This window comes from Musa acuminata, chromosome BXJ3-4 (assembly GCF_036884655.1).
Source record: "Musa acuminata AAA Group cultivar baxijiao chromosome BXJ3-4, Cavendish_Baxijiao_AAA, whole genome shotgun sequence".
NCBI classification, from domain to species: domain Eukaryota; kingdom Viridiplantae; phylum Streptophyta; class Magnoliopsida; order Zingiberales; family Musaceae; genus Musa; species Musa acuminata.
Window position 1 is genome coordinate 22,495,595 of NC_088352.1, and position 25,098 is coordinate 22,520,692.

Genomic DNA, 25,098 nt, shown 5'->3' on the forward strand with positions numbered 1-25,098 from the left:
TTAGACCAAAAACATGTTAATCTAAAATGAGAGTTTCAAATCAACATTTACTTCAAAAACTCATGCATGACATAAAATCATCAAGATACACATGCATGGATTAATCCTAAGCATTATCACATATCATATAATTATCATCCCTAATGTTGCATACATCATTCAACATTTCAAAACATAACATGCATGAAACCTTAGCAATATACTTTTCATGATCAAATTTTTAATTTTTCAAAGATGCTAAAAAGAAAAACATGATATAATTTTTGAAAAATAATTTTTTTATTTCCTATTCCTACTATCTAAAATAAGCACTCATGAAAAACTTTAAGTAATTTCAAAATAATTCAAGAGAGTTGAGTTACTTACCTTGTAGTCGAACTCCGTCAAAGCCCAATTCGCCGTTTCACCTTTGGAAGTTCTTGATTCATCCTTGGTTGCCTTCCTCTTCTTTGGCCTCTTCCTCCCAATCTAAACTTATTAAGATTTAGTGTTCGAAGTTCAAGTTCATCATTATCCTCATCACTTGAGTCATCGCTTAAGTGGTATTCATTTGTCCGAAGTTCCAAATCCTTCCTATTCTTTAGAAGGTGGTTCAAGTGCTCATCGGGTTTAAAATGTTTCAAAAGTATCATTTCATAGGTTATTAATGACCCGATTAATTCTTCTAATAAAAAATTATTTAAATTTTTTATCTCTTGTATTGCGGTTATTTTAGGATCCCATCTTTTTGGAAGGGATCTTAAGATCTTGCTTACGAGATCAAAATTCAAAAAAAGATTTACCAATAACTCTTATATTATTGACGATATCCGTGAAATGGGTGTACATATCGCCTATAGTCTCGCTTGATTGCATTCGAAAAAGCTCAAAATCATGCAATAAAATATTAACTTTCGAGTCTTGACTCTACTAGTTCCCTCATGCGTGATTTCTAAGTGTTCGTCAAATATCAAAACTCGTTTCACACATAGAAACCCGATTATAAAATATGTTGAAGTTGAGGTGCGCTGTAAAAATTTTTCAGAAAATCTACCTAAAACTAAAATTAAGATTAAATTTAAGATAAAAATAAAAATAAAAAATAAAAAAAATCAAAAAAAATCAAAAAATCAAAATTAAAAAGAGCAGCTCTTGCCACTTTTTTGTTTTTTTTTGCCCTCTCTCTTTAGGGAGGAGGTCACCTTGAACCAGTCGAAAGAGCAACCGCTTCCGTCGGTCAATGTCCTGTGGGTACAACGACTAGGGCACGCGCCCCTCCCCTTTGGCGACACTCGATCGGTTGCGGCGATGTACAACGTCTCCAGCGACGGAAAAGGCGGGGCGCGCCCATGAAGATCCCCGCCGCGTCCTCCATGCCCTGGGTCCGGAATCTCCGCCGGTACGTCGGATCCGGCACCGGCACCGGCTCCGTTCCCTTCCCTCACTTCCGTCTGTCTTGCACTTGGTAATTCTTTTTCTTAGATAGGGTTTTCCTGTTTGCTGGAAATTGAACGTTATTATTTTGTTGGAAACCGAGTTATGGAGTACTGATCATCTGTTCTGGTTACATACCGGCTCAATTTTGATGAATATTCGTGCCCTTTCGTCAACGTAGATCACAAACGAAAGGTTGGTGTAAATTAGGTTGTGACCAAGTTAATTTATGTTTTGGCTTTCTCCGTAAAGTCTTCAGATAGATATGATGGCATTAGAATCAAGATGTGTGATAGTCGAGGATATTATGATGAACCATACAGTTTTAAGGAATCTGGAAAATTGGCGTAAGATATAACTTGAGGTAAGTCACCCAAAGTACAGTTGCAACTGGTCACGAGTAGATGCTTGACGAACTTACGGCAGTTTAATTTGCATTTTTTAGAGGAATAGGAATGTTAATTGCAAGCCGATAGCTTCTATTCTGCCTTCTGACCAGTTATGGAATCTTGCACTTGTGTGTCACCAAAACACAGGGAGAGTCCACGAACGCTGGGGTTTCAGAATCAACTTTTAGTGTCCACTCTTTCTGAAGCAGGGTTCGTTTTGTTACACAAATGATTTATTGGCTCATCTATATTCTGAAGCAGGGCTTGTTTTGCTACATAAGTGACTAAATTTAGGACATGTGTACACACTAGGTCAGAGGAGAGGAGCACTGGTGAATTAGCTTAACTGTTGTGGATAAGATTGTACTGAAATCCATTTACCTAAGTTTCGGCTATCATGTAATTTCTTTTTGGCTAGTTTGATAAGTATAAGTTACCATGATGTTAGGATCCTTTTAATTTTCCTTTTATTTTCTGTGCTTTCTTTTTATTTTCTGCATATTTATTAAGTCTGTTTAATTTAGCCAAAGTCGGAACTCTATAAATAGGGATGTAACTGCTTCTTTTCGATCATCTATGAAAAATATTATTCTGTCTTTTGACAAACCCTAGGAGGCCGATCCTCTCGAAGCGATCAAGGAGGGCCGATCCCCTCGAAGTGATCATCCCCTTTCTCTTCTTCTTTTTTTACGATAAGACTTTAGGGTCTTATCACATGACTAAGAAAATTACTTGTGCAACTGTCATAATTTTTTTTTCCATAATTTTAAGAAATCTGATTATCTTGCATAATGCATACTTGGATGAATCTCAAGGCTGTATATGTAGATTTCTTTCCTCCAAAGGAAGGGGACAAGAAAATGGTTCTAAATATTGATGAAGTCTCAGAGTTCCTGATTTAGTAATGATCTAAGTAACAATAAATATTGAAATTTTCATTGTAAGGATGAAGAAAGTAGATGCCAGTTTATGTACCCTTGTCATATTCTGAACTTTAAGGATCAGAGACTCCCAAACAATGGAAATATAGTTCGTAGATTCCAGTCCACTTCGTAGCTATATGTTTCGCCTATCTAGGTTTTTTGAAACCGTTAGTGCAGAAACTATCTTCATGGCTTGTCTATATTCTTTTAGTTTTTTTCCTGTATTTGAAGCACATAATTTAAGAATTTTCCTAAATAAACATTTTAATTTTCAGAGCTTGAAACAAAAAGGATTTTGCTTGAGATTTTCAAGGAACGACAACAGAGAAATGCTCAAGCTGGCTCAGTCCCTAGCTACTACAAGAAGCAATGTCAATTGGATAGTTTTTTGTGGTCTCCTATGCAGTTCTATCAATATATTCAAGAATGTGCAGACGAGCATTCAGACATGCTTGCTGAAAGATGTTTCTTTTGCTTGAAAGTTGCTTTACGTGTGCTTTGTGTTCCTTACATACAAATATAATTTCTTTTCATACAATCTTTTCAGATCTGTTTCCATAATATATTGCTTTGTGAAGCAGAAGCCTGAAGAAGGATCAATCAGTCATAGGGTTCAAAGATTGGCGAAGCACCGGTTTATGAAGGTAGGCCAGAAAGATCATTGGTTGCTTTAACTATTAGAATTAGGACTTTTATTGTTGTGTTGTCTCCTAAGATCTGGTATTAAAGCACAAGGCTGACCACCTCATTGATGGTTTTGACAACTGTGTACCAGTTCCTGTGTGTGCGTACTTTACATTTTTTTCCCCTTCAACCTGCAGAAGCAGTCCGTACTTTTACTAAATGCTGATGATCTAGATGCAATATGGGTTTGCTTGAGGGAAAATTGTGTTATTGATGATTCTATTGGAGATGAAAAGGTAGAGATATATGTATTCCTAGAGCAATGGCAATTTCTATATTTGTACATTTTCATAGACCCCATCATGTCATATTTGGCAATTGATATCTGTGCACATCACCTTAACTGTTGCATATAAGTCAGCAAGGCTTCAAACCTCAACTGTATTGGTCGGTATGGATTGGTATTTACCAGTCCAATCAAGTATTAGTATTGGTCATTAGAAGATAAACTGGTATGTGTCATTTTCATCATACTGCCTTATACCAACACAATAATTTTTTGTTTTCAGCTGTATACGAAATTATTCTTAACATACCAACATAGAGTATTGGCCTGCCAGCTTGCCTCCTACAGACCATATGTGTCAATCCTTCTGTAGAAATATAGGTAGAAGCACAATACTTTTTAATCGTTTTCGTAATGTGCTTTCATACTATTTGATGAATGATTTGTCATGGACAAAACTGTAAACAGGGTGTTTAATGTAATGCTTATGTATGTCCGTGTCTTTTGGTTTGTTTATGCTTTGCACAGCATGTAGAGGGACGGTCGAAGGCTTAACAGCCCCAATTTAGTTAGGTTTGGTGGCCATTTTAGGCTTATAAATAAAGGTTGTGTCATGTGGACACTTGTAGTAGATTTCGGTTTGTAGTGGACCATTTTTGATCCTTTATTGTGCGATCATTCAAAGCTTGTAAAAGTTTGTTTGTAATTTGCATTGATTATGAAGTGTTTTCTGGAATGATTGCTTGTGGATCCCGAGTGAGGCGCTTTTTCTAACCCGTTTTCTTTTTTGTAGGTCCTAAGGGACCATAGGAGGTTTCGGGGAGGCTGGCCTTTGCGGACGGACACGCAAGGGTGTCGTACGACTTAGGCAAAACCAGCTAAGTCCGTGACAGATGGTATCAGAGTGGGACAAGCACTCATAGAAACACTTGGCATGCAAATGTGGGGGACCTAGTAGGGCTGCGTTGAGGGCAGCCAGCATGCACGACCGTTTGGGGGGAAAACGAGCATGGAGATGTAAGAAAAAAAGGAGTCACTCAGAGGAGTGAGCATCTGAGATTGACATTCAGAGGAATGGTCAACCCTTCGCGCAAGAGGCAACACGAGGACAAGCAAACTGAGAAGAATACGTAGCGCACAAAGGTTGGGATGGTTGAGTTTGAGTTACGACTCAACGTTGACAACCATACTTGATGGTGCTCAAGGCAAGCGAGACGCTTGGTAAAGGATGAGACAATGTAAGGTGGAATGGGTTGTTCAGCGACCGAAAGAGTTGTGCAAAGCTCACAGAGGTGAGGGCAATTACTAACTCGAAGAATTCGGTACTCATGCAAAGACTTGTATGCAAACGATGGAGTGTTCATGGCCATCCCAAGGCGACCAAAACTCGGTGCCATGGAGCATTGAAACTCTCTTTAGCATGAGAAGGATACGCCCATAGGAGGCTGAAGTGTGCAGCGAGTTCAACATGTTGCTAGGCGTTGAGGGGTGCAGCGGGGGCTGTATTGACGTGGAGTCGCAATCTTGCAAGTGCGTTTGCGGGAGGCAGAACAATGCATAGTTTGTTTAGCAAGGCGTAGTAGTCTAAGGGGATGGTGGTCTCCGAAACTTTCAGAGAAAAGGAAGCGAAGAGAGAAGTTGCTACAATGGGATAGATATCCAGGGGGGATAAGTCCTGGCTCTCCAAAGGGAGAATCATGTGTAATAGATTGCACATGCAGATGAGGAGTACCTAAAAAACAACTTCACAAAGCTCAACGGACCGAGCGAGCGGCGAGGAGTCGTTGCATGAGCTCGCTTGAGATAATGCATTGAGGGATGCATTGTGAGATCAAGTGGGGGAGCGATGCAAGGCAACACAAATGAAGGCACACTTGGAGTCGATATGGAGATCGGACTCAACGAAGGGCTGACCCGTGGAATGGTGGGCACGAGGGCCACCATCAACTCAATGCCAAACGAGGAGTGGAGCAACTTGGGTGTAACTTGGCGAAGTACCCAAGCCGCATGAAAGGAGCCAGCATAGAAGATGGAATATGGAGCGGAAGCATAGAGCTTTCCTTGGATAGAGGTCAAGAACATGAACTCTTGCAGAGGTAAGAGCGAGATCATGTCGTTCCATGGGTCCTTCATTCTGATGGAGCAGACTCATCATGCATGGTGCCAAAGATGAAGCGAGCTTCGAGGCACATGTACCTTATCTCGGAGGAGCATTTGATAGAGGAACTGAGGCGTCTCAACTTGCGGAGGCGAAGTTGGGTTCAGAAGGCCTTGGCACGAGGCAAGAGGATGCAGAGGCGGGTACTCTTGAAGAATATGCCACAGTGCTGCCATTCAAGTTGTCATAAAGGAAGCATTGCACAACAGGGATTGTGCTGGTAGGGGCAGAGGCCCAGGATCCAGACAATGGTGCACCAATTTCAGCGAAGTCGGTGGACTTCGAGAGCTTCTAAGCGACGGACTGTCCTAGAGCTGTACTTCGTCTAGGTGTGACCCGAGAGCGGGTGGACGAAGGTCGATTGCCAAAGGAGCAAACACGATCGAAGGTGGAAGAGACCTTGCGATGTGTTGGCAGAGGCCACACATGGAGGGATCACAACCTGAGTTCATCCCACAAGGATCAGAATGCAATGAAGATGTCACCAGGAGGTGACATGGTGCAGCGGATTGTGGTGGAACAGTTCATGGCAATGCGATACACACAAATCTTGTCCCGTGAGGGACTATATCATACGAAGGTATGACCAGGAGCTATTGGGAGCTCCACTTCGGTGAACAACATGACGGCAAGAATGACTATGGATTCAAGGAGTGAAGGCCATGGTACAGCAGAGGTGGGTCTTCCGTGCGTGTATCGAATTTTGCATCGGATGAAAGCCTTGGTCATCAGCATATGAGGGCTGTGTAATACCGAGAGAAAAGTTCGAATGCAAGTACTAGTGAGTCCCATGGGAGGGACTTGATCATGTAGAGGTATGATCGGAGCGGTTGGAGAGTTGGACTGCCCAAGAGCTTATATTCGCTTAAGGGAGCCTGGTAAGTCAGAGGATGAGGCCGAGTAAGCGAACGTTGCTACCAAGGAAGCTAAGGAGAATAGAATCGGTGTGAACCTTGCAATATGATGGCAGAGACCATGCATGGTAGTTGCAGTCTGTCCTTTTTATCGACCAAGGGGAACTGCTTAGAGAACACAGAGGTGTTGAAGCAAGGGGTCGAAAGGGGCAAGGAAGCGACGACGAGTCCCGAGGGACTTAGCTACCCAAAACCAAGCATCGGTTAGAATGAAGGTAGACTCGGAGGAGTGCCACAGTGCCACAGAGGCAGATCTACCGATCGTGAAGAAAGAGATGTAGATGTGAGCCGACGGATAGTAGGGCCATGGGCATGACAACGCCATGGTACCGCAGAGGCGGGACTTCCGTGAAGTCATCGATCCCTTGCTCTTATGATGGGAGAGCGCTTGGTCGTCAAAGGGGCCGAGGAGGTGTAGAATACAGAGGCAAACTCCAAGTACCGAGACAAGGCTGAAGGGCAGAGGCTAGGGAACTTTGCAAGACCGGTGCAATGAGCTTCTCATCAAGATAGCCGAAAGTGAAGGACTTCGGGTCGTGCAAGAGTGCACGACCAAGGAACTAAGCAGGCAGTACGAGGTGCTGTACCTTTGCTACTCTGTGGAGTAGGCGACAGGGTTGATGGAGAAGACGGTACAATCCCAAAGGCGACCAAAACTATTAAAGACTTACTCCAAGTTGGAGTGAAAACTTCCTGTATTTCAGAAGCTCGATGGCATTGAGAAGGTGAATCATAGTAGCTAACTCAACGCAAGGAGTGCAAATACTTCAAGTGCTTCATAAGTGTGAGCAAAGAGCAAGCAAAGGCCAGTAACCAGCTCGATGCATGGAGTACAACACTTGAGGAGGTGGGCGAAGTCAAGTAACATTTGTCTTCTCAACTCTTAAGAGAATGAGCGAAACCGAGTACCTCAATTCTCTTATCTATCTAGCAGAGGAGTTTTGCACATGTTCAAAGACTCTTCGAAGAAACCAAATGGAAAACAATAGTTGTCAAATTCTCACCAATGGTGATTAGTGCTACTGAGAGTAGATTATCCACTTCATTTCCCAATAGAATACCAATCGAAAGCGGAAGTGATGCGAACCTACTTGGAAGTGACAACTAAGTGAAAGAAGAGTCGATGGACAAATTTTGTAGAGGAACGACCCAAAAACTTCAAAAGTTTGCGAGACGATGCTTATTAAAGCTCCAATAAGCATCCACCTAGTTCAAGCAGCATGAGGTATTTGAGAGACTAGCGCATAGTAAGGTTGGTCTTTTCCTTCATTTGAAGGATCTGCAGGAACCAACAGGGATCAACACAACTCAGCCAACCCCACACTAGAGTCAGAGTCATTGGCGAGTTAAAGCAGCATGGCGGATCAAAAGTTCGACTACTCAACAACAATAGCGAAGAGCAGTTGGGAGCCAAGAGGTGTATTGCAGTTGAAGTAGAAGATTGAAGACTCAACAAAGGCGAGGAGTTGCAGTGTCGGTAAAGGCTTCTACGAGGACGCCGAAGGAATAAGTGGGGGAGAATGTCACAGACAAAACTATAAACAAGGTGTTTAATGCAATGCTCATGTATGTCCCTGTATTTGGTTTGTTCATGCTTTGCACAGCATGTTGAGGGACGGTCGAAGGCTTAACAACCCCAATTTAGTTGGGTTTGTGTTAGAACCCTTACAGATTCTAAACTTTGGGTTGATCTCTTTAGGAGATCGGCCTCCTTGGAACTCTATAGGGGTTCCTCCCTCCAAGTTGCTGTTCAAAGGCTGCAGAAAAGATTCATCTATTGCTTAAGAAAAGAGAAGGAATACATGGCTATTTATAGGGCTTCTAAACCCTAACTCCTAATAGGACTCCTACTTAAGACTCTTACTTCTAACCAACTCCTAATAGGACTCCTACTCAAGACTCCTATTCCCTTACAACTCCTAATTCTTCTCTAAGAAAAAACCTCCTACATGAATGCTCCTCTCAATTAGGACTCTCCTAGCTAGAGTCCTAACAGAATGTCCCTCTTAATTAGGACTCTCCTAGCTAGAGTCCTAACAATTTTACATGAATGTCCCTCTCAATTAGGACTCTCCAAGCTAGAGTCCTAACAGACCCGCCCTCGTCAAATCAGCTTTGTCCTCGAGGCTGATGATTCGTGAATTCTGGAAATTTGATCTTCAAGTCGTCATAGTTCTCCTAAGTGACATCTTCTATTGGTAGGTTCGCCCACTGTATTAGTATTTCATTAGTGGGTCGTCGTCGTCGAGTCACGATCTGTCGATCAATAATGGCACTTGGCTGGGTCTGGAGTTTTATTTGGGTAGTCATATTTGGTGGGTGGCTTTGGGCTGTCTCCAAGCACCTATTTAAAACTTCCGTCTGGCTGTTGGTTTGTGGGTGATATGTCGTACTCTTTTTCAATTTAGTACCCTGCATATGGAATAACTTTGTCCAAAATCTGCTCTTGAAGATGCAAGTAGAATTTGTCACAAGCACAATGCGTCCCATATAGCATAATTCTTTTAAGTCCCGATTGCAATGAGCCACGGAGCTTGGTGCTTCCTCTAATTTTTTTTTTTTTTTTTTTACTGGTCTCCGAATCTTCCTGCCATTCCATCTTAATATCCTCAAGGAAGTCACTGGTTGGAAGTAAAACGATCGAAAATTCAGCTTGCTCAGGTAGCTGCGAAAGCGCATCTGCAACAACATTCTCTTTCCACCTTTTGTAAGTTATTTCATAATCAAATTCAAGAAGTTTTGTTACCTATTTTTGTTGCTCGGGGGAAGATATCTTCCGCTCCAAGAGATATTTTAGGCTTTTATGGTCGGTCTTGATTTGAAAGTATCGCCTGATCAAGTACGATCTCCACCTCGTTGCTGTGTGCACAATGGCGAGCATCTCCTTATCATATGTTAACATGTTTTGATAGGGGGAAGACAATGTCTTGCTAATGTATGTGAGTGGTCGACCATCTTGCATGAGAACGTCTCCCATTCTGTCTCCAGATGCATCGGCCTTAATGATGAAGGGTCGGTTGAAATCTGGTAGCGCTAGCACCGGCATCGTCGTTATGGCTGCCTTAAGTTTGTCGAAGGCAGTGGAGGCTCTGTCCGACCATTGGAAGACATCTTTTTCCAGTAAGGAAGTAAGTGGTGCACTGATCTTTCCATAGTTTTTCACGAACTTACGGTAGTAGCCTATTAAACCCAAAAAGTCATGTAGCAATTTTATGTTCCTCGGGGTAGGCCAGTTTTGCATTGCTTCAATTTTGAAGGGGTCCACCATCACACATTCCTCTGATATGATATGCCAAAGATATTTCACCTTTTGTTGAAGAAAGTAAAAATTCGTAGTGGTCGTTGTGTGTTCGAAAGGCGGTTTTCGGTATGACTTCTTCATACACTCGTATTTGATAATACCTGGATCGAAGGTCCAGCTTTATGAAGATTTGTGCTCCCTTTCATCTAGCAATTCATCTGCTATTGGAATAAGGTATTTGTTCTTGATGGTTGTGCCATTGAGAGCTCGGTAATCAACGCATATTCGCCATGTTCCGTCTTTCTTTTGTACAAGTAGCACCGGTGAAAAGTAGAGGTTGCAACTTTGCCGAATAACTCCTATTTCAAGCATCTCTTTTAAAATCCTTTCTATTTCATCATTCTGGAGATGTGGATACCGATATGGCTGAGTATTTACTGGAGACTTGACTGGAAAAATCATTATACAATGATCATGCCGACGAGTAAGAGGTAGGTTGTGCGGCTCGTCAAATATATCTGAAAATTCAGCAAGCAAAGGAAATAGGTTTGAATCTTCAAATTCTATTGGCTCTCCTTTAATTTGCTGCTCAAGTTATATACCAAAAAGCCCCTGCATGCTTTATGCAAAACTTTCTCCATTTGTTGTGTGCAAATCATCGTTACATCGCGCTCACGTTTCCCATGCAGTATCACCTGTTTCTCCTTACTGTAAAATTTTATAAATAGTTGTATAAAATTTCAAGAAATATCACCTAATGTCATCAACCATTTAATTTTGAGTATGGCCTCATGATAATCAAGAGGGAGGAGGAAGAAATATGCAATTATCTCTTGGTCCTGCAGCAATAGTTTCATCTGCGGGCACCTATGATCACACTTCAAAATCCGTCCGTTGGCGACCTTAACGACAAACCTGCTGCAATTCTCAATAGGTAAGTTCATATGGACAGCAACCTTACTATTTAGGAAGTTATTAGTGCTGCCCGTGTTGATGAGAACAGTGATCGGTTGTTGTTTGAGAAGGCCTCCAACTTTCATCGTTTGCGGGTTTGAGTAGCCAGCTAGTGTATGTACCGTAACTTCGGTCGGTTGTGGCTCTTCTTTTGCATCTTTTTCTTCATGTTCAAGGCTCTCTTCTAAATGTTCAATGACCTCTTCTTCTATCGGTTCAATTATAAGAAGTCCTCCTTTACTACAGCGATGCTCATGGCTCCACGGCTCGTCACAATGCCAACATAACCCATTCGCATATCGCTCCCGAAGCTCTTCTCTTGTTAACCTCTTTGGTGTAGGGACTTGGTCAATAGTAGGGGGGGCTGAGGGCTTCAATATTATTGGTTGAGGAGCGACCCTAGTCCTCCGAGCTTCATGGTTCAATTGCTCCTCTTGATGTCGTGCGAAAGAGATGGCTGCCATAAGCGTATACGGTTGTCGCGCTTTAACTTCTCCTCGGATCTCCGGCTTCAAGCCCTCAATGAAGGTCCTCAATAGCTGTTTTTGAGACCAATCATGAGTTTGATTAGATAACCTTTCAAACCTGGTTTGGTACTCTTGAATGGTGGAAGTTTGTCGGATCTTTGCTAGTTGTCCATCAATATTCTCGTAATTGGTTGGTCTGAAGCGGATCAGCAGTCCTTCTTTGAATTGTTGCCATGAAAGGACTCCATAAGTATGCTCAAACTAGTCAAACCACTGTATAGCATCCCCTTCAAGATGTATAGCTGCAATTTTCACCATAGATGCATCCCCGGTTTTGTGGTACTGAAAATATCGCTCCACTCGCGAGATCCAACCAATCGGGTCTCCTTCTTCCCATCTGGGGAAGTCCACTCTCATGCATGGATAGTTGGGTTCAGTCATAGAGCCTCCCCTCCCTTGGAACTCATCTCTTCGGGCCTGGTGCGATTGGGCAAAGCTCTCTCCGTGATATGATTTTTTCGGGCTTAGTGGTCAGCCCAATCTGAGTTCGGTAAAGAGCGTCCGAATCTTATCCTCCATTCGTGCCTCCAAGGCTTCGAATTTAGCATTGATTGCCTCCTTAGATGCCATAGTATATGCCTCCAAATCTATGATGTTAAGATCTCTCTTTTGTTGTCAGGTTAAAGGCATGTATAGTTGAGAGAAGTGATGGTCGAAAGGATTGGTGGATCGGTGGATGTAGGCTACGATTTAGGCTTGTTTTGTGGCTGTTTTGGGTGCAGTTTGAGGGTGTGGTTTGGTGGAGTTTTAGGGCTATGGATGAAAGTTTTGGATCTGTGGTAGATGGCAGCAAAGGTTTGATAGAAATCAGTGGAAGTTGCAGCAAGTATGTGCTGCCTTGTAAGAGTAGAATTGTCGTCGAAGAAACAATGGTTTCTCGATGTAATTTCTACCAAAAACTTGAGAGAATTGAGGAGGGAATTGATAGCAAAATCACAGTTTATATGACAACAAGGATGTCTAATTTAATCAAGAGAATTTCGGCAGTATAACATCAAGGAAATTGGTGCAAGTTGCGCTTGCAAAATTCTCATCGAAAAATTTCAGCGGTTTACGACGAAAATTTGCAGCAACACAAAATCGTTTTTAGAGATGAATTTCTCAATAGATCAATCTTAGATGGAAGCCAAGATGATCTATGAAGTGTATAAGAAATTTCATTCAAAAAATATTGCAAATAGATGGGTTAAGGCAACAATATGCGGCTGAAATTTTCTGCAATATAGATTTTCAAGTATAGCAGATTGGACATAAAAGATCAGTAGTTTATATTGAGAATTTTTCGATTAAACCAAAGGGAAATCCACTGTTAGGAAGTGTCAAAGATGTCATAAAAATTTCGTAAAAATTTGGATAGAAAAAGTATAGTAACAAGATCAAACAAATGGTGCTATGCGACTGGAATTTTACAGTGCATATTTTCAAGTATAGCAGATTAGACGTAAAATATCAATGGTTTATATTGAGAATTTTTTGACAAAACCAAAGGAAATCTACTGTTAGGAAATGTCAAAGATGTCATAAAAATTTCGTAGAAATTTGGATAGAAAAAGTACAGTAGCAAGATAAAAAAGACGGTGCTATACGGTTGGAATTCTGCAATGTATCTTTCGTCATAAAGATGAAAACTTTATAACGAAAAGTTTATGCAGCAATATAGGAATAATTTTTTTGGGATTTTCAAATAAGGATAACTAAATTGCAGCAGTAGTAAGGTAGAAAACCAAAACCTATTGCAATTCACGGGGAGATCAAAGGATGATCCATGGTGGTGGAGATGACGGCGGAATTTGGCAACGATCTCTTAAGCAATTGTGGGAATTGCTTTGGGCGGTTGTGGAGGGTTGATGGATGGCTGTGGAAGGGTAGCAAGACGCCAAGAACGCTGCTCTAATACCAGGTGTTAGAACCCTTGTAGATTCTAAACTTGGGGTTGATCTCTTTAGGGGATCGGCCTCCTTGGAACTCTATAGGGGTTCCTCCCTCCAAATTGCTGCTCAAAGGCTGTAGAAAAGATTCATCTATTGCTTAAGAAAAGAGAAGGAATACATGGCTATTTATAGGGCTTCTAAACCCTAACTCCTAATAGGACTCCTACTTAAGACTCTTACTTCTAACCAACTCCTAATAGGACTCCTACTCAAGACTCCTATTCCCTTACAACTCTTAATTCTTCTCTAAGAAAAAACCTCCTACATGAATGCCCCTCTCAATTAGGACTCTCCTAGTTAGAGTCCTAACAGAATGTCCCTCTCAATTAGGACTCTCCTAGCTAGAGTCCTAACAGTTTTACATGAATGTCCCTCTCAATTAGGACTCTCCAAGCTAGAGTCCTAACAGTTTGGTGGTCATTTTAGGCTTGTAAATAAAGGTTGTATCATGTGGACACTTATGAGAGATTTCGATCTGTAGTGGACCATTTTGGATCTTTTGTTGTGCGATCGTTCAGAGCTTGTAAAATTCTGTTTGTAATTTGCATTGGCTATGAAGTGTTTTTTGAAATGATTGCTTGTGGATCTCGAGTGAGGCACTTTCTTTAACCTTTTTCTCTTTTGTAGGTCCTAAGGGACCATAGGAGGTTTCGGGGAGGTTGGCTTTTGCGGACGGACACGCAAGGGTGCCGCATGACTTAGGTAAAACCAGCTAAGTCCGTGACAGATTGCATGGGATAGAGGGTTTATAGAATGCCATAATTGGTTTTTAAATTAAAGTCATTTTGGTTAGCATATTGTTTCAATAAAATGGTTAAGATAACAAATAGATACTGATATTTTGGAAACAACATACTTGTGATTGAAAAGGTAAGAAGGGATCAGAAAGAGAATATAGGGAACAAAGGTTATGAAACGTAGCCGAATGGAGTCAATTTTGGTGGCTAAGATATATCTTTATGGACTCTGATAAGAGGTGCTGTACCTAGGTCCTAATTGAAGTCCTTGACCCTATACATTCAGATATGTTTTATGCCAATCAGCAAATATCTCATCTGCAACCCTAGCATTATGGGTTGTTGCATCTCTTTGTTGATGGCCAAGATTTGTCGTATCGTGGCAGGCCGTCCGATATAGGCATTATGTACCAGTCTGATAGGGGATCGGTATAGGCGGTATATACCAGTTTGTCGACACATACCATCATACCTTGTGTCGACATATTGGGGTATATACTGTATCGATGGTTGGTCGGTACATCGGTACAGACCAATAAGGCGAACTATGTTGATGGCAATAGTAACCGTGTGAAATTTTGGGCAAGATGCTTAGTAAGGAACAATATCTTTAGTGGTCATGACAATTACATGCTATTTCTTTACTTTTAATTGATGCACAATGTCAATTATATGTTGTTGACCTAATTATATATGATTTGATACTTTGACATCTATGTAATTTTTTTTGGTAATTCATATGGCTTCTTAACCATTTTCAGATGAACTATGAAGATTTCTGTCAGATTGCCTCTATTTGCATGGAGCCAATTGGTCCAAAATGTTGATGATTTTTTAGCCCTTCAAACTTTATGAAGTTTGAAAAGGACGAATCTGGAAGAACAACCCTACCTTTCTATCTTTATGTGATGCGAACAGTATTATCCATTTTTTTACTGTTGAACTTTTTTTTTTTAATACTGACTGAATTTTGAATTTTTTGATGGAGTTAAATGCCTGTCCTATGCATGTTTGATATGTGATCAGATTGGTAAAGTACCAATATAATAGGCAGTATGCCTGCATATATTGCTTGATATCACTGGAAAAAATAATGAAAATTGGATATTGGGGGTACCAAATTATTGTACCGGTTGCTGGTGCTTAGTTGGACCAATAAACTCTGGGTGGTTATCTTGGTCTGGTCAGTATCATAAACCATGATGGGAATTTTCAACATTTTTGTTGGTAGTAGTGATTTTCCAACATTGTTTTTGGTAGTTATGAGTTACAGTCCAAAATATTTCTTCCAGTTTCATTAAGAAGGTTGTAATATAAATCCTATAAAATTTGGTCTATGATATTTTCTCTTTACTACAAGCTTCAATCTTTCTATTGGTTCTGACAGAGGAATGCTGTCTTGTGCTGAGTGTCCATATCGGTCATGGGTTGGACTGATACATACCTGTTGGTAGCGGTGTACCATATGTCGGTACACCAGTGTTATGGAAAAAAACATAAAAAAAGGGCCCAAAATTAAAAAAACCATAGTTTATGGTTTTTCCCCCTAATTGCTTGGTACATAAGTGATATTTAGATTATAATAAAGTGTTTCTAACCATAAATAAATAAAAATTCTTCGTTATAATGATGAAAAATTGAGTCAGAGAGAATGAGAGTGAGTGAGAAGGGGGAGGCAGGAGGGTTTAAAGGGTCAAAATAGGGCCATTTGTCAATTTGACCATATGGACCTGGTTTGACCTGAGAGGAGATCAGTACCATGATTCCTAACAGAACTTTGGGACTAACTATATCACCTATTATTCATCTTTTACTACTGATACAAATAATAAAAAAGGCATAGTTAGAAAATTTAATAGCTTAGTATTTGATGCATGACTTGGTAATTGTTTCTTAATAAAGCATTTGCAATAGTAGTTGTCAAATCTATATCATGAAATTATTGCTGATATCATATGAAACTGTTGTATTTTTATGTAGAAAGCTTATTGACATCAACCAAAATGCTTTATTTCTAAATTATCATGGTTTTCATGTTCATTTATCTTGCTGACTGTAGTAAAAGAAATATTTAATGAATATTAAACCATTTAATATTAAATATTCAACTTTTCAGATCTGGTATTCTTTCTTTCTTTATCCAGGGATTTCTGCAAAAAACTAGTGATGAAATTGAACATTATATGTCTTGCCAAATCAGCATAGTGTGCACATCATTTTCAACCTTCAAATGACTGACATGCATTTATGCTTATACATTATGATTGATTTCATAAAATAAAGGAAGGTATCCAAAATAGTTCTAATTACAGAGGAACTAAGATCATGTCACCCCACCCTATGAATTTTTAGGCAAGAGCGATTGAAGGTAGGATTGGATGTCAACAAATATTTTGGAAAACAATATGGTTTTAGACTTATGGTTTTTATTGATTTAGAAAAAAATTAAGAGAGCCTTAGAGATTTATTATTGTTTCTTTTGGAAAAGAAATATATGTCCACTAACTATATTGATGTTATAAGATATATGTATGAGAGTATATTCATTAGTGTTAGAACTTTAGGAGTGTGTATAAGATTACATTAAGGATCATCATTAAGTTCTTATCTTTTTATATTAGTAATGGGCAAATTTATTAGTCATATATAGGGTATATGAAGATGTCATTTTCGTTGATGATAGCTTAAATGAAATTATAAATTTTGAGTTATTGAGACAAACTTTATAAACTAAAAATTTTAAATTATGACTAAGACAGAATATATGAGACGTAAATTTAGTAATATAAGAGAAGAAGACATAAATAAGTTGGATCGATAACAAGCTCCAATAAGTAAAATTTTTCATATTTTGTATTGGTTATTCAACAAGATGGAGAAATTGATGAAAATATTATTCATAGAGGAAAAATCAGGTAGTTCAAATAGAAAGAGAGATCAAAAGTTTTGTGTGATCATAACAGGTTAAAATGAAATCTAAATGAAGTTATTAGACCATTGATGCATTATGGATATGTGTTAGGCAGTTAAGAAACAATATATAAGAAGTTGGTATCTTTGAGACGAGAATGTGAGTTATTATAGGAGATAAAAAAGGAACAGTTTTGTCTGTATCTATTGAGTTATAGATGTCTGTTAGTGGTGTGAGGAAAAGATAGAGGGAGATCTAATAAAATGTTACTAGAAAATTTAGATAAATATTTAACAGTTCTTAATTTAACTTTGTGCAGACTCAATGACGGCAAAAGACCCTGTGGCCGACCCCAAATGATTGAGGTATTACGGGTTGTTGGCTGTTAGTAGTTAGTACTATGATCTAATTGAGCTTTGTTGGCAGTGGATTTTGTTTGATGAAAATGAGAAATTTCTAGATGAATATGGTGTTCATTTTCATGTGATGGTAAGGATCACCAGCTCGTTTTTTTAACTTGACTACACTAGGCATCTTAAGATTGCAGCATAATCTGGAGATTATCTTTTCATAATATTACAAGTCCTATTTGTATGAATTTTTAACCCATAAACAAAACACTTCTCATGCCTTTTGTTGTATGTTCTCTTTGAAGAAATTTATATAAAATTTTCATAGATGATAAGTGGTCCTGATGAATGTCATAACCAGCGTCTGTTGATGGTTGTATTTCCTTCAAGTGTTCTCTACTAATGCAAGTTATTTAAGCTGTAGTGCAACTGGTAATGGAATGAGTAAGGGGTATCTATGGCTACTTGCAATGCAATTTTTTTATAATTAGTATTTTTTGGAGTTCCGCTGGATATTTATTCTGGTTAAGGATGCAGCACTTGAGAGATATATTCTCTTAAGATTTCACTGACTGTATTACTACTGCACAGATATGTTTCTTGCACTAGATAAAGACCATAATGGAACAATAAGCAAGCAGGATCTCAAAGAATATGCAGATGGGACACTGACAGAAATCTTTATTGAGAGAGGTTAGGTTCTAGGCTTCTAGCATCAAGGAGTAAGCTCATTAATCTCTTCCACTGTCATTTTTGTTATTACCTAGGAACCGAATTTTGTAAAGTCAGTACTCTTTTACCAGCTTGCTTCAAATGCTTTTTAAAGTTTTTTAAAGAATTGTTTTTTTGGTGAAGTGTATGCAAAAAAAAAAGAGAGAGAAGTTTTTAGTGTTTATTATTTCTTTAATTCCACTTGTAGAATACAATCAAGAAACAAAGGCATAATTTACTAAATCAAACCTACTCTAGTTACTTTGCAATTTCGTTCTAGGGGACTATATTGGTCCTCGACTAGACCGCTACATACCAACCAATATTAGTGTATTGGTATATGATACATCGGTTTGTAATGAAGACTCGAAGAGGAAGAAGGAGAAGAGGAAGGAAGAGGTGACTGTGGAGGAAGAGTAGGAGGAAGGAGGAAAAAGTGAAAAGAAGAAGAGGCAATGGAGGAAGAGGAAGGAAGAAGCGGTGGCGATGAGGAAGAGGAAGGAAGAAAAGTTGGTGGTGGAGGAAGAGGAAGGAAGAAGAGGAGGTAGTGGGAGTATGGGAGAAAGAGGAAGAAGAAGGAAGAAGATGAAGTGATAGAGGAGGAAGCGTAGCAAAACCATATCGGAGGTGCACAGTGGGCAACAGGAAAGCAGGTGATGATGGCAGACAATGAAGTTCCGTTCGTGGTGAGGGAAAAGTCACGAGTAGAGAGAATCATAAGTTTCGTTTGAACAAAGTTTTTACATTTTTAATGGATCAGATCAAAGCACCCAAAATAGGGGTGTTGGGCTTGGGCGAGTAATTAATGGTCAATACGAGCTAAACCAGACGAAATTACAATAACTGCCAAAATGTTTTTCTCAATCTAGTTTATAAGTTCATGTCATTGGTTTATTTTCTGTAACTGAACATAGATTTCACTTTAACTAATTTTACATTAGCATGCTGATGGTGATAGTTCTCGAGGTTCAAACATTATTAAAAATTCTGATTAGTATTTTAAAAAGCACTAGACGTCAAAATGTACTAAGGCCTTAAAACCCCCAAGGCGCAAGGCATTCGTCTGAGCGAAGTGAGACATTCTAAAATATTAAAATATAAAAAATATATTATAATTAGTAAATATGATCAGAAAAATAAAAATGCCACATCAAACTGAAATCACATAGCTGACTTGAAATATATATTACGAGATGTAATTCTTTGACTGCTATGACTAAGTTGTCTCATAATCTAAGCTTAATCCCATTTTATATGGTGATTTTTGACCTAAATCTAGAAATGGATGACTCAATGGGCATCTTGACGCAAGAATTAGAGTAAGAGTGTTATTTATTACAATTTAATACTTAATGTGCTACTTATTGCTATGTAGTGCATTATTTATTGCTTTTCACAACGCACTAATTACCACTTATTACTACTTAGTGTGTTATTTATTGCTTCTCACGTCCATCAAGCTAGATCAGGATCAGATTCAAAAGATGGGGATGCAGTGTATTTACTGCCTTGGGCATGAGTAAAGGTATATTGTGAAAGAGAAAGAGAGAGTCCTAGGTGTGAGAAAAGGTATATTGTGAAAGAGAAAAGAGAGAGGAGAGAGATTAGTCTTCCAGTGAGTCTTCTCCCTCCCATCCGCCACCCTCAAAACCTTATCTTTTTGTCTTCTAATAAGATCACTTCTGCCCTCCCATCCATTGCGTCTTTTGCCCTCCCATCCCACCTCCAAAACCCGAACATTTTGTCTTTTTACAAGTTCACATCTTTTGCCCTCCCATCCTTCGCTGAGCACAAATCGATTTTCTACTGTCGAGCAATGATCGATGCCATTGTATTCGCCTTCAAGTCAGTGTCCCTTTCTCTTCCAATCTCACCCTTTCTTTTCTAATTTCTTATGCTACGCCACTGTCACTCGAGCGCTCGCCTGAGGCTCCCGGTGCCTAGGTGGCGCTTCAGTGAATCACATTGCTTGGAGGTCATGTGAGGCGTTCAGGCCTCGTCTCGCCTTACTCGAGCGCCTATTAAAAACACCTATTCTGATGTTACCTACTACTGTACAATGAAAGTTATAAGATGTCTTATCATCATCTATACTTGCTTTCAATCAGTGATTTAAAATGCGCAAGGTGCCAAGAGGCGCCAAGGTTGCATTGTTTCAATCGGGCACTCACTCGAGGCACTCAGTGCTTGGGTTCAGGAGAGCGCCTAGGTGGCACTTCACTAAAGCATGCCACCTAGCCAATTTGGGAGGCGCTCAGGCCTCGTCTTGCCTCACCCGAGCACCTATCTAAACCCCTGCTTTCAATTATGATTAAGCATTTTAAAACCTGTTGATGGGTCACACTATAATTTACTTGATAAAAATTGGGGTTCTTTCTATAGTGAACTATGAATGCTGTCAAAAAAGAAAGCAACTTCTAGGCTGCAGAGAATAATAACAATAACCATATCTAAAGAAGCAAGCATAACAGAATAAAAACATACAATTTTTCATGAAATAATCTAAACCCCTGCTTTCAATTATGATTAAGCATTTTAAAACCTGTTGATGGGTCACACTATAATTTACTTGATAAAAATTGGGGTTCTTTCTATAGTGAACTATGAATGCTGTCAAAAAAGAAAGCAACTTCTAGGCTGCAGAGAATAATAACAATAACCATATCTAAAGAAGCAAGCATAACAGAATAAAAACATACAATTTTTCATGAAATAAGATATCTCATGATGTAGGACTGCAAGCATGAAATTTTCAGACTGATTTCTGATGTACTCAATCTTTTATATCCTATATGCTAAATATTATGATATTCTTTTAGAACTCCAAACCCTTCTCATCAACTAAGAGGCACTAAAATAGATTTGGGCCCTTTTGATTTAGTGCTGACAAATTGTTCTCACTCACATATAGTTCAAATACCATAGGAACTTGCTGGAATTCTGTTAATCTGCTGCTTGATTTTAACCTTAATTATTCAACACGTTTACATTTTATTTGGTCCTCCCTTACCTTTCTAATACCCAAGAGTCATAGGAAAAAACTTCTTAGTAATTTGTAGGGTTTGCCTTTTCGGGTACCAAACGCATTTCGGTAATCCGCTGGAATGGTATGTACTGTTGTATCGACATGGTATGCTGGTGTATACTAGTGTTTCGACGAGGAAGAAAAGAGGGTGAAGAGGAAGGGGCAACAGAGGAACAAAGGAGGAAGAAGGAGAAAGAAAGAAGGAAGCAGGAAGTGGAAGAAGAAAAAAGAGGAGAAGAAGTGCAGCGGCAACATACCTGAGAAGCAGCAGCAGCATCACAATGGCGAAGAGGCAGCACCGAAGAGTGTGACATTATACACAATTGCATTCATAAGCCCTATTTTTCTTTTTTAATGCTGAAGTGGATTGGGGCCCATCACTTTTTGTTTGGTTTGCTATTTTAATCGGACCACCCGAAAAGGGGGTGGTTCGTGTATCGGTCCATGCCTGGAATGGTACATACCACCTGTACCATACCGTTTTGGGCGGTACAACAATCACGGGTAATTTGAGCTGCAACTTTGTTTTATCTTGAGCAACGATTGATGCATGGTGTATCTAGGAAGCTCGTTGATGTTCAAGCAATGGTGTATATGAATGTCAAATGCTCGAGAGAATGACTCAGTTATTTCATGCAGATTGTCCAATCGCAAATGAAAGGTCTGATCCTTGTCAGGAATCTTTTGCCAACAGTGGAGATTGCAGCCCATCCCTCCACAATTGGGAAAAGATATACAAGAAAGAAAAGGAAAGGCTAGGAACAAAGGCAAAAAGAAAGAGATGGTAGCTCTGCTCAGGGTTGGTCCAGATCCAACAATCTTCTAATTTAGTGCATGCAGTCAGGGAAGAACGAGAGAAAAGAAAGGAATCAGGGAGTATGAGAAAGAGTTAGTAGTGTCAGGCATCTTTATCACAGTTGGAACTGTAGCCATTGTTGGCACCGACTGTTTGTGGTAGTTAGAGGAGACTTACCTTGCTGCCATCCCCATGTTGTTGCCCACTCGCCACCAACACTTGGCCTCTCATATTGTTGGTGGTTTGGAGCAATGTATTAGAAGCCAGACCAAGGCTTTTTCTCTTTTCTTGTTTTTGCTGTACTTACATCATTTCAGAAGAGAAGAAAATTGAAAATACATTGGAGTCATTTGGCCAAAATATGGCAAGAGATGATCTTACACCATTTATTTGGGGTATTGGATAGATTCCTTGTTGGGACTTGGGTTTTGTTGTTGTATTGGATAGATTCCTGAAATCTATCAGTATGCTTGTTGTGTTCCTTCTTGATTCACAGGTTGTCAAATTTGATATGCTTCAAGAGTAAATATTTGTCACTTGGAAAAGTAATATTTTGCACTAACCTAGAGAAAGGATAGTTATAGTTGTGCGAAGTATGTAGCCAGATACAACCTATTCATTTGTTTTCAACTCTCATAGTATTGCATAGTGCAACATTATGCAAAACTAAAGAAGATTGGATTTGTTTGGCATAATTTTCTATCGATCCTTCACATGCTACCTATCTTTACCTTTTGTTAATCTCAGTGTCCATTATTCACTTATAAAAAGTTCCTTGCAGCTGCTTTGACATGAATCTTAAAGCCTTCGTAAAATTTAGTCATCTTTCTGATCAAATATATATTATTTTGAACCTTTATTCATCGTTACAAGATTTTGAATGAGAACTGTTTTATCTCATTCAACAAAAATGGCTATGAATAGCCGCCACAAGTCATATTTTTGGCTATGGTAACCTCTCATATTATCTCCTTTTCCTCTATGACCATAAATCTAGGTTCAAATCTTCTAATGTATTCTTGTTCATTCCTGCACACAGTTTTTGATGAGCATGTACGTTGGAGTAAAATTGGAGGGGGTAATGCTCGTGAAATGGACTTTGAAAGCTTTCTGGATTTTGTTTTGGCCCTGGAAAACAAAGTCACTCCTGAAGGATTAACATACATATTCAAATCTCTTGATCTCCAAGGACGAGGCTATCTTACAACAGCAGAAATTTATACCCTCTTCAGGTTTTTTTCGACATTTATATCTATGGTAACATTACTATTATGCTTTTTTGAAGTTGATGATAATATAAATTTCTGTGATTTCAATGGTTATTGTTAAAACAATGATCTTTGCTCCAAATGGCAGCAACAATGGTGACTAAAGAATGGTCTTGAAGAAACAACAGTTTGGTGTTTCACCCTGTTATGGGATTGTTATGCCTACTAAAACAGATTAACATCATTATTATGTAATAAACTTTATTTATATGGAAGAAAAAGAAAGCACTAAGTACTACTTCCATAGTCACATAGAGAATTGCTTTAATTAATATGAAACCTAAACTACAGCGAAAACCATTTCCTTAGTGACATAAGTGATTATACAAATAAGTACTATTCTATATTACGTTGGAGATATGCAACTAAATGAAATTAGATTTTGAGGAGGCCTTGGCATATCTGCCTTTAAAGAAAAGAAGAAAGAATAACATCAAACTTGTGAGTTCCAACTAGATAAGTATTTTGGCACATTTGTGAACGCAGGTGGTCCTCATGTTGCTTTCCTGACCCTCCTAGTATACTTGGAGCTGTTCTCTTTAGTACCTCAATTGTGCAAAATGAGAGTTGAAACCATGTGTAGGCCTAGCAGGTTTCATAGGAGAATCATGAGGTGTCTGTGTAATATTTAGATTGCACGTGGGTGGTATAGGTACTAAATATATATGATATTGGATGAGAGCACCCATGCTTGGTTGAGGTCCAGCTTATACTTGACTAACATTTTTTTTCCTGCAACGAGTACAATTTCATTGTGCAATGATATGAACAGACTGAACTCTCAAGTCATCTGAATGTTCATATAGTTTGGTATCTTACCGTGTTCTACTGAAATTGCTTCTTTGTCTGTTTTAGTTTATTTATGCAAGATGTTGCATACCTGTGCAAACTCAAGTATTTGAACTGATTCAGAACTGAAGGGACAGTCAATTAGTGGCAACTGGAATTGCACAGCTAAGGGTAACAGCTTACATGCCATCTTGGTCGTTGATACTTTATTGATCTTTCATCTATAATTGTCCTCATGATGTTTATGATCATAAGGAGCTTTTCAAATTTTTTGACCCAGAGAGATTGACTGATGCATAAGATGCTACAGATGTCTCTACTTGAGGATGTTTTACCTGCATGTGAAATAAATATTTACAATATAAACATCATTTATTTACAGATAAATGATAATCCAATTGCCATTATCTATAATAAAGGACTCATAAATGTCGTCTTTTATCTAATATTTTGTTTGGCACAATGGTACATAATCATTTTAGGTCCTTGCCCGATCGAAGGGCATACATGTTAGCCATGAGCAATAGAAATGGGTAATGTAGAGTTTCTATATAGTGTTTCCTCTTCCTGTTTTGCTTTGCTGACTTTGAAACGTATCTCCCTTATCATGTGTTGTTTTTGTTCTCTGTGCCAGAGATGTGCATCAAAAGTGGATTGAGGGCGGTCACTGTGATCTGTGTATCGAAGATGTAAGAGATGAAATCTGGGATATGGTCAAACCAGTGGACCCTCTTAGGATCACACTTGCTGATCTTCTTGCCTGCAAGCAAGGTGGTACAGTTGCTGGCATGTTTATGGATGTATGTGGTTTCTGGGCCCATGACAACAGGGAAAACCTACTGCAGGAAGAGGAAGAACTAGAGGAAGAGTGATTTGCTTGAAGCATATCTGGGCTAACTAGTTGAACTGGCATATTCTAATATCTAAATTTTAATGAAGAGCCAATTGTTAATCACTGCTCTTCTTGAAAATATTTGTTTTCATAGTGGTTTCTGACTTCATATTCCTGCAGAAGCATTATCGAGTGGAAACTGCTGCTCGCTGTTGTGTGTTTTTCTCATATACAGAAAACAACAAAAAACAAAAAGATAACAGTGTGTCAGACATTTGGCTGTTGTGAAAAAAATATGCTCCTGTTTATCTTTTTTGTT

At 39.1% G+C, this 25,098-nt stretch overlaps 1 protein-coding gene across 43 annotated transcripts; it reads left to right on the top strand.

Annotated features, from left to right (window-relative positions):
* The first annotated feature begins 919 nt into the window (after nt 1–919).
* Nucleotides 920–25,092, top strand: LOC135586980 (probable serine/threonine-protein phosphatase 2A regulatory subunit B'' subunit TON2). Of its 43 annotated transcripts, XR_010496016.1 has the most exons (9): nt 944–1,444; nt 3,001–3,369; nt 3,547–3,645; nt 14,859–17,373; nt 17,950–18,051; nt 21,734–21,893; nt 22,930–23,122; nt 24,014–24,118; nt 24,582–24,721. XR_010496016.1 is itself a non-coding variant. In XM_065148683.1 (8 exons), exons 6-8 carry the CDS (start codon nt 17,952–17,954, stop codon nt 24,817–24,819), a joined length of 531 nt encoding a protein of 176 aa, XP_065004755.1. In that variant the 5' UTR covers nt 1,145–1,444; nt 3,001–3,369; nt 3,547–3,645; nt 14,859–17,373; nt 17,435–17,497; nt 17,950–17,951; the 3' UTR covers nt 24,820–25,092. The 43 variants fall into 43 exon arrangements, 27 of the variants coding, with proteins under 27 accessions (XP_065004779.1, XP_065004755.1, XP_065004757.1 ...); XR_010496008.1 differs by lacking the exon at nt 14,859–17,373 and having other exon boundaries at nt 920–1,378; nt 3,273–3,369; nt 17,950–18,080; XR_010496006.1 differs by lacking the exon at nt 21,734–21,893 and having other exon boundaries at nt 928–1,378; nt 3,273–3,369; nt 14,859–15,002; nt 17,328–18,080.
* The last annotated feature ends 6 nt before the right edge of the window (nt 25,093–25,098 follow it).

Bases quoted from the DNA above. Each gene is read 5' to 3' on its own strand.
- LOC135586980 (XM_065148681.1), top strand. From the start codon at position 17,952: ATGTTTCTTGCACTAGATAAAGACCATAATGGAACAATAAGCAAGCAG. The intron at 18,052-22,929 runs GTTAGGTTCTAG...TCCTGCACACAG, and splicing joins AGAAATCTTTATTGAGAGAG to TTTTTGATGAGCATGTACGT. The intron at 23,123-24,581 runs GTTTTTTTCGAC...TCTCTGTGCCAG, and splicing joins GAAATTTATACCCTCTTCAG to AGATGTGCATCAAAAGTGGA.